At 43.1% G+C, this 10,000-nt stretch overlaps 1 protein-coding gene across 1 annotated transcript; it reads right to left on the bottom strand.

The window, feature by feature from the left end:
- Positions 1-263: 263 nt before the first annotated feature.
- Positions 264-5,177, bottom strand: LOC147469871 (uncharacterized). The gene is made up of 7 exons (XM_086546375.1): positions 4,740-5,177; positions 4,536-4,618; positions 4,383-4,468; positions 2,415-2,596; positions 2,000-2,219; positions 884-1,783; positions 264-644 (listed from the first exon to the last, which is right to left on the bottom strand). The coding sequence occupies exons 1-7, from the start codon at positions 5,175-5,177 to the stop codon at positions 586-588; spliced, it is 1,968 nt and encodes a 655-aa protein (XP_086402501.1). The 3' UTR covers positions 264-585.
- Positions 5,178-10,000: the final 4,823 nt, after the last annotated feature.

Below are 10,000 nucleotides of genomic sequence, written 5' to 3'. Positions count from 1 at the left end.
ATAAGAAACATAAAATATATTTCTGTTGTTTTTTCCTTTCTTTCTCATATTCATGGAGAGGGATTGGAATTATGAACTATAACTGAATTAAATCCTCGTGATAATGGTGATCTTCCCACATGGAAGTTACTGCAATGAATGTATTGCATTAAGCCTCCATTTTAACATCGTTTAATTCCTCCATTTGTAAAAATTAAACGATACTAAAATTCAATTAAGCGCAAGACTATTATTTCTTCTAGTAAGGAGAATATAGAGTGCAAGCATGGCGTACATGTATATATGCTCTGTATACACGGGTATTCGTTCAGCAACATCTAACCTCTGAAATATGTGAATATAAAGAAAACATGGCTTTGTTGCAAAAATACAGTATGAATAGCGAGTAAATTCTCTAGATGAATTACATATTTTTTGATAATCTTGAGTCCCTCAAACTAGTCATGTGAATTAGGTTATATTACTGAAATCCCAATCACGCTACCACCATTAATTACTTAAAATCATTTGCACCCAAAAGGTGTCAGCATGGCTACTCAGTTTCATCAGAGGCAAAAGAAATCGGCGATTCTTAAAGCGGGATGTTCAGTTTCTTTTAATCTTTTGAAATATCTTCAGAAGAAGACTGCCTCCATTCCCGCAACCTGAAACAAAATTTTGGGTTACGATAAGTATCCAATCTTGCAGTGTATAATCATATAATCTATGTATTAATTGACGTATCATATTCCCTAATATACTAAAGATATCAAAGGTAACAACAGTTAACACAAATGTACATATGATCCGTATGTATGTAATATCATTAACTACTGTCATTCTTTGAATCGTATTCCTCGAAAGGATATCCAGCAGTGGCAAGTGACAAGCAAGGGAGAGTGACCTTTAGAGCCCTTTTTGCATCTGATGACGGTAGTTGACGTAGCACTGAGCTTGCACCCACAGCCGCAGGAAGGGGAATGCGGAGTTGTAGTGTCAGCTGTCGTCGTGGGAGCTGCGGTTGTTGTGTTAGCTGTCGTCGCGGGAGCTGCGGTTGTATTGTCAGCTGTCGTTGTAGAAGCTGCAGTGGTTGTGGTAACAGCAGTTGTAGTGTCAGCTGTCGTCGTTAGAGCAGCGGTTTTAGTATCAGCTGTCGTTGGAACTGCAGTGGTTGTAGCAGCAGCAGTTGTAGTGTCAGCTGACATTGTTGGAGCAGCGGTTGTTGTGTCAACTGTCGTCGTTTGAGCTGTGGTTGTTGTGGCAGCAGCGGTTGTAGTGTCATTTGTCATCGTGGGAGCTGCAGTGGTTGTAGCAGCTGTAGTTGTAGTGTCAGCTGTCGTTGTTGGAACTGCAGTGGTTGTATCAGCTGTAGTTGTAGTGTCAGCTATCGTTGTTGGACCTACAGTGGTGACAGCAACAGTTGTAGTGTCAGCTGTCATTGTTGGAGCTGCAGTGGTTGTAGCAGCAGCAGTTGTAGTGTCAGCTGTCGTTGTTGGAGCTGCAGTGGTTGTAGCAGCTGTAGTTGTAGTGTCAGCTGTCGTTGTTGGAGCTGCAGTGGTTGTAGCAGCTGTAGTTATAGTGTCAGCTATCGTTGTTGGAGCTGCAGTGGTTGTGACAACTGCAGTTGTAGTGTCAACTGTTGTCATTGGAGCTGCAGGGGTTGTAGCAGCAGCAGTTGTAGTGTCAGCTGTCGTTGTTGGAGCTGCAGTGGTTGTAGCAGCAGCAGTTGTAGTGTCAGCTGTCGTTATTAGAGCTACAGTGGTTGTGACAGCAGCAGTTGTAGTGTCAGCTGTCGTCGTTGGAGCTGCAGTGGTTGTAGCAGCAGCAGTTGTAGTGTCAGCTGTCGTCGTTGGAGCTGCAGTGGTTGTAGCAGCAGCAGTTGTAGTGGCAGCTGTCGTCGTTGGAGCTGCAGTGGTTGTGACAGCAGCAGTTGTAGTGTCAGCTGTCGTTGTTGGAGCTGCAGTGGTTGTAGCAGCAGCAGTTGTAGTGGCAGCTGTCGTCGTTGGAGCTGCAGTGGTTGTGACAGCAGCAGTTGTAGTGTCAGCTGTCGTTGTTGGAGCTGCAGTGGTTGTAGCAGCAGCAGTTGTAGTGTCAGCTGTCGTTGTTGGAGCTGCAGTGGTTGTAGCAGCAGCAGTTGTAGTGGCAGCTGTCGTCGTTGGAGCCACAGTGGTTGTAGCAGCAGCAGTTGTAGTGGCAGCTGTCGTCGTTGGAGCCACAGTGGTTGTAGCAGCAGCAGTTGTAGTGGCAGCTGTCGTCGTTGGAGCTGCAGTGGTTGTAGCAGCAGCAGTTGTAGTGGCAGCTGTCGTTGGAGCTGCAGTGGTTGTAGCAGCAGCAGTTGTAGTGTCAGCTGTCGTCGTTGGAGCTGCAGTGGTTGTAGCAGCAGCAGTTGTAGTGGCAGCTGTCGTCGTTGGAGCTGCAGTGGTTGTAGCAGCAGCAGTTGTAGTGGCAGCTGTCGTCGTTGGAGCTGCAGTGGTTGTAGCAGCAGCAGTTGTAGTGGCAGCTGTCGTCGTTGGAGCCACAGTGGTTGTAGCAGCAGCAGTTGTAGTGGCAGCTGTCGTCGTTGGAGCTGCAGTGGTTGTAGCAGCAGCAGTTGTAGTGGCAGCTGTCGTCGTTGGAGCTGCAGTGGTTGTAGCAGCAGCAGTTGTAGTGGCAGCTGTCGTCGTTGGAGCTGCAGTGGTTGTAGCAGCAGCAGTTGTAGTGGCAGCTGTCGTCGTTGGAGCCACAGTGGTTGTAGCAGCAGCAGTTGTAGTGGCAGCTGTCGTCGTTGGAGCTGCAGTGGTTGTAGCAGCAGCAGTTGTAGTGGCAGCTGTCGTCGTTGGAGCTGCAGTGGTTGTAGCAGCAGCAGTTGTAGTGGCAGCTGTCGTCGTTGGAGCTGCAGTGGTTGTAGCAGCAGCAGTTGTAGTGGCAGCTGTCGTCGTTGGAGCTGCAGTGGTTGTAGCAGCAGCAGTTGTAGTGGCAGCTGTCGTCGTTGGAGCTGCAGTGGTTGTAGCAGCAGCAGTTGTAGTGGCAGCTGTCGTCGTTGGAGCTGCAGTGGTTGTAGCAGCAGCAGTTGTAGTGGCAGCTGTCGTCGTTGGAGCTGCAGTGGTTGTAGCAGCAGCAGTTGTAGTGGCAGCTGTCGTCGTTGGAGCTGCAGTGGTTGTAGCAGCAGCAGTTGTAGTGGCAGCTGTCGTCGTTGGAGCTGCAGTGGTTGTAGCAGCAGCAGTTGTAGTGGCAGCTGTCGTCGTTGGAGCTGCAGTGGTTGTAGCAGCAGCAGTTGTAGTGGCAGCTGTCGTCGTTGGAGCTGCAGTGGTTGTAGCAGCAGCAGTTGTAGTGGCAGCTGCTGTCGTCGTTGGAGCTGCAGTGGTTGTAGCAGCAGCAGTTGTAGTGGCAGCTGTCGTCGTTGGAGCCACAGTGGTTGTAGCAGCAGCAGTTGTAGTGGCAGCTGTCGTCGTTGGAGCTGCAGTGGTTGTAGCAGCAGCAGTTGTAGTGGCAGCTGTCGTCGTTGGAGCTGCAGTGGTTGTAGCAGCAGCAGTTGTAGTGGCAGCTGTCGTCGTTGGAGCTGCAGTGGTTGTAGCAGCAGCAGTTGTAGTGGCAGCTGTCGTCGTTGGAGCCACAGTGGTTGTAGCAGCAGCAGTTGTAGTGGCAGCTGTCGTCGTTGGAGCTGCAGTGGTTGTAGCAGCAGCAGTTGTAGTGGCAGCTGTCGTCGTTGGAGCCACAGTGGTTGTAGCAGCAGCAGTTGTAGTGGCAGCTGTCGTCGTTGGAGCCACAGTGGTTGTAGCAGCAGCAGTTGTAGTGGCAGCTGTCGTCGTTGGAGCTGCAGTGGTTGTAGCAGCAGCAGTTGTAGTGGCAGCTGTCGTCGTTGGAGCTGCAGTGGTTGTAGCAGCAGCAGTTGTAGTGGCAGCTGTCGTCGTTGGAGCCACAGTGGTTGTAGCAGCAGCAGTTGTAGTGGCAGCTGTCGTCGTTGGAGCCACAGTGGTTGTAGCAGCAGCAGTTGTAGTGGCAGCTGTCGTCGTTGGAGCTGCAGTGGTTGTAGCAGCAGCAGTTGTAGTGGCAGCTGTCGTCGTTGGAGCCACAGTGGTTGTAGCAGCAGCAGTTGTAGTGGCAGCTGTCGTCGTTGGAGCTGCAGTGGTTGTAGCAGCAGCAGTTGTAGTGGCAGCTGTCGTCGTTGGAGCTGCAGTGGTTGTAGCAGCAGCAGTTGTAGTGGCAGCTGTCGTCGTTGGAGCTGCAGTGGTTGTAGCAGCAGCAGTTGTAGTTTCAGCTGTCGTCGTTGGAGCTGCAGTGGTTGTAGCAGCAGCAGTTGTAGTGGCAGCTGTCGTCGTTGGAGCCACAGTGGTTGTAGCAGCAGCAGTTGTAGTGGCAGCTGTTGTTGGAGCTGCAGTGGTTGTAGCAGCAGCAGTTGTAGTGGCAGCTGTCGTCGTTGGAGCTGCAGTTGTTGTAGCTGCAGCAGTTGTAGTGGCAGCTGTCGTCGTTGGAGCTGCAGTTGTTGTAGCTGCAGCAGTTGTAGTGGCAGCTGTCGTCGTTGGAGCCACAGTGGTTGTAGCAGCAGCAGTTGTAGTGGCAGCTGTCGTCGTTGGAACCGCAGTGGTTGTAGCAGAAGCAGTTGTAGTGGCAGCTGTCGTTGGAGCTGCGGTAGTTGTTGCTGCAGCAGTTGTAGTGTCAGCTGTCGTCGTTGGAGCCACAGTGGTTGTAGCAGCAGCAGTTGTAGTGGCAGCTGTCGTCGTTGGAGCCACAGTGGTTGTAGCAGCAGCAGTTGTAGTGGCAGCTGTCGTCGTTGGAGCCACAGTGGTTGTAGCAGCAGCAGTTGTAGTGGCAGCTGTCGTCGTTGGAGCCACAGTGGTTGTAGCAGCAGCAGTTGTAGTGGCAGCTGTCGTCGTTGGAGCCACAGTGGTTGTAGCAGCAGCAGTTGTAGTGGCAGCTGTCGTCGTTGGAGCTGCAGTGGTTGTGACAGCAGCAGTTGTAGTGGCAGCTGTCGTCGTTGGAGCTGCAGTGGTTGTAGCAGCAGCAGTTGTAGTGGCAGCTGTCGTCGTTGGAGCCACAGTGGTTGTAGCAGCAGCAGTTGTAGTTTCAGCTGTTGTTGGAGCCACAGTGGTTGTGACAACAACGGTTGTAGTCTCAGCCGTCGTCGTGGGAGCTGCAGTTGTAGTGTCTGTCGCAGTTCCGTTCTGTGCTTCAGTTGCTGCAACAAAGGCAACTAACAGAGCAATGCGTATTAGCCACATCTTTAAGGGTCTGTGAGGAAATAAAGATAAAAATATGATAATTATGTGTGTGTGCATATGTATATATATACATATATGTGTATATATAGAGAGAGAGACAGGATGATTTATGTATGTATGTATATACATATGAATTTATTTATATAAATGTATGTGTATGTGTGCGTGTTTTTGTATGTTTCTATGTTAGTCTGTCTGTATATGTATATACATATATATATATATATATATATATATATATATATATATATACATATATATACATATATAAATCATATATATGTGTATATATACATATATATCTATACATATGTATGCAGATATATATATATATATATATATATATATATATATATATATATATATATATATACATATATGTGTGAATTTATTTATACAAATGTATGTGCATGTGTGTTTCTGTGTTAGTATCTTTATGTATATGTATGTATGTGTATATTTATATACAAACGTATATATATATACATATACATATATATAAATTACACACATATATATACATATATATATATGTATGTATATGTATGTATATATATATATATACATATATGTACATATGTTTATATAAGATATATATATATATATGTGTGTGTGTGAGGAAGATGGCAATAACGCATTTTAATATAGTAAACCTCGCTATCACTGCTCTGCTAAGAGTATATAGGTGTTTTAAGCAAGAGGTGTCAGAAAAGATGTAAGGCATCTGGTTAGACAATTCTTTTAGTGGGTCGCGTGGTCTATTAGATTAGCAGCCAGATCTGTCACTCTGACAGCTCAGGTTCGAGTCCCGGTCAGGGAGGTAAAATTTGTGTGTATATATGTATATATATATATATATATATATATATATATATATATATATATATATATATATATATATGTATATATATATGTATATATATATAGTAAACCTCGCTATATATATATGTATATATATATATATATATATATATATATATAAGTATTATATATATCCCATATATATCCCAATAACACCCTAATACTTAAATATTGTCCAATCGTAGGGAGAACTTTTGAACGCTCTCTCTCTCTCTATTTCTTTCTATTTCTCTCTTTCTCATTCTCACTCTCCCTTCCACTCTCTCCATCTCCCTCTCTCTCTCTCTTTCTCTCTTTCTCTCTCTCTCTTTCTCCCTCTCTCTCTCTCTCTTTCTCTCTCTCTTTCTCTCTCTCTTTCTCTCTTTCTCTCTCTCTCTCTCTCTCTCTTTCTCTCTCTTTCTCTCTCCCTCTCTCTCTCTCTCTCTCTCTCTCTCTCTTTATCTTTATCTCTCTCTCTCTATCTATCTATCTATCTTACTAAGACTTATGAAAATTTATGAAAAATATTGTTATATAGTTATCAATCAGTCTAAAGTTGTGAGGTATATGATAGCATTGTGAATACTAACTATTATGGCAAAAGAAAGTTATGAAAAACAGTGAATGGCCCAATGAGGTTGATTGCGTTATGGAATCCCCATACTACCCAAGGTTGTTGATGCGATATATTGCAGCACTGCACTTCATTGTAAGATCCATGCCTTTACTCAGAAGGGTATTGGTATTTTCTCTGACTTGTTCTGTCTCCCATGACAATACGGTGTGAAATTAATTAGTCGGTAAACATCTTACTGCTTCGAAAAGCTCAAATCCTTACAACAAATGTCTACAATTATATATATATATTGATATGTAACATAAATAAAATCATACAATAAATCTTTGTTTTATGAATTCCTGTTTTCTATGAGGTAACGCAATCTTCGCGCACCTGTGTTCAATTCGTTTTTATCTCATGAGTTTTACAATGTAACATATACGTTAGAGCTTTAAAGAAAATAAATACTTATTTGAACTTTTGATGCTGCACAAACAATGTAAATCGGGCGATCGTTTACTTGTAATGAGAGTTCCCAATTCCCTAATTAATAAGAACCTTAGTAACCTGGTCGATTCATCTTTTTTCATATATATATATATATATATATATATATATATATACATATATATATAATATATATATATTATATATATAATATATATATAATATATATATATATATATATATATATATATATATATATATATATATATATATATATATATGATAGTCGGAGTTACCTGCCGGAATCATTTCAAATAAGACAGCGAATAACAGCGAGTGATTGCCAGTTATTGCAGACATGGACGCTGCAGATAATGCCTATGGTAGGTCAGTGAGGTCACTCGCCGTACAGAGACAGGCTCGCCTACCCTTCCTGTCGGCAGCATTGTTTCGGATGATGCTCTCATACCATAACCATAATTGATATATTTTTCTATAATGTATGAAAGACGAAGATCAATTCCTTTTCCTATCTGGTAATATATTTTCAACGGCATATCTAAGGCGCAAGCATAAATAGGTATCCGAAAACATCAAAGGAAATAGAGATAAAAGGCAAAACCATATATGGTTCTTCCGGCCTTCACAGCTATTTGCTTGAACGTCCCTCTATGGTACTCCCGAGGTTAAAGGGTTAAATCTTTTATGCAGTTTCGTCATTCTCTTTACTATTATCATTAATGTTGATGTTATCATTAATACTATTACTATAATGCATTTTGATAATAGCACTATTCTAATTATTATGACTACCGTCATTGATAATATAATTTTTATTATGGCTATCATGATAATTGTTATTACAACAATAATGTTTATAATTCTTAACCTTATTTTTTGTAATAATAATAGTAGTATTGTTGACAATAACAATCACGATTATGCTCCTTGTATACTATATACAATGGCCAAACAACATAATTAATTTCTTTGCTTCTAATTTAAGAATTTGAATAAGACATTACTGCATGAGTGATAAATCCCAACGATGTTTCTGGAAAAAAAAACGTATGCAATATGTAATTCATATATTCTACTTCACGCACTGATAGAGCAATAACTGGTGTTTTCCTCGTTCAAATTTGAACAACCTTAAAGTAATGTTTGTTTATATCGCTATCATTTTAGCATTTATCCTTGTTTATCTGTTTACGACATTTCCTCTTTCAATGGTTATGGGCCCATAACCAACTCTTGTCCTCAAAAAGAAAGGAAAGGACTACTAAGATTATTCTTCAATTGTGGAAGAACAGATCAAGAAGGGAATGACTGTCCTAGACCACTTTCCCGTTACACCTGTAGAGAAACTCATGATGTTTTGTTCAAACAGTGTAAGAAAAAGATCAGTCTTCTAGAGGCAATGTGATGAGCCCATCCTTCATGGTGCCATCTGAACACCAATACTGTTCCCACTTCGCCACTACTGATGTACCAAATAAAGTTCCAAAAGCAGGCAAGGAGTGCAGAAGACACTGAAGGCTTCCGTGATGAAAGCTTCAATGGTCACCACATCCAAAGGGTTATTGCTTTTGTTCAGCGTGCTTTTGTAGTCAAGACTCAGTCCTGCCCTATAGTTGCAGTGAGAAATTCCAAAGGCAGACAACATCTCAGTAAATCACAAGCAAAGGTATGTGGCATGGGCTGTCAGACACCTTGATAAGTAACATATCAGTCTGAGTTAATAGATATCCTGATGCAGTGAAACTATCAGGGAATTCATGCAAAATAAGATAAACTGCACTATCTCATGGCAAAATCCGTCTCAACATGGACGAATTCGAAGATTTGTTTGTGAAACCTCAACCGTTTCTGCTCCTACGAATCTTCAATAGCCATCACCACCTCTGTGGAGCCAATGCTCTCAAGAGTTGAAGGAAAGCCACTGAGTAGTGATACACCCACATGCATCCAAAGTCAGATTGGGACATTCTCCTATATTGTCTTGTCACTTGGTTCAGGTAGGGCACAGCTGGAATTCACTTAGCTGGTCATGGAAGATTTACATGGAATCAAGTAGTTTCCAATACTTTTAGCCTCGTCCAAGCTCGTGAGTTTCCACTGTCGGCTGGCGGCCACTGTTGTGGTTGGGCACCACGGTGGGTAAGGACAAAGCTCAGATCAGGACAACACTCGTTGGCACACTCTCACGAGTCAGCACTCGCTGACACAGGCGGGCTCGCCATAGTGCATATAAGCCCGGGCGCAGCATCTGCTCCGCTAATCTGGCTTATCCTTATCCAATACTTTTTGAGATGGTGAATGGTTATTCTGCCAGTAGGATGCAGAGAGGGTGACATGACCATGTAGACTGCATGCGTGATGCAGGGATTTATTGATGAGTTTCAGTGTATTTGGGAAGTTGTTTATCAACTCAAGCATAAATTCATATTGCAGCAAAAGCATCCACTCCCAAAAGTACTGAACAATGCCATCAACCTCTGGTATTGTGGTGATCCGATGAATCTCAACAAACACTAAGGCAGCTAAAATAATGTATTATGACCTTAAAAGACCCAAGCCAATGCCAAGCAAGTGACAAAGGAAGCCAGATGGACTTTATGGAGACCAGATCATTAAGGAGAGTATATCCATTTCATGACCTACTCCGAAGGCTTAGTCAGCCTAGACAAAACCGACAGGGTTTGAAAAGGAAGGGATCTCACAGAGGAGTGGCCTTGTTCGCATAATTATCAGTGGTATCATCAAAATAGTTCCAAGGGTTGTCTCATGCAGTCTTTATGCAGACGACCTTATATTGTGTTGTTCAGGAGGAAGCTTATAGGATGTGCAAGTATACAAACAGTCTCCAGTGGCTCAGGTTGTGCAGTGAGAATCCTGATTCACTAAGTAAAAATTAGCTATATATTTCCACAGAATAGGAAATGTCCGTTCATCCTTCTTGGGTCAGAATTTTGAC

The sequence above is a fragment of the Penaeus japonicus genome, unplaced genomic scaffold (genome assembly GCF_977035675.1).
Source record: "Penaeus japonicus unplaced genomic scaffold, GWHDUDI00000001_assembly GWHDUDI00000018, whole genome shotgun sequence".
NCBI lineage: Eukaryota > Metazoa > Arthropoda > Malacostraca > Decapoda > Penaeidae > Penaeus > Penaeus japonicus.
Note: the sequence above shows the minus strand (reverse complement) of the source record. Positions and strands in the feature narration are given on the sequence as shown.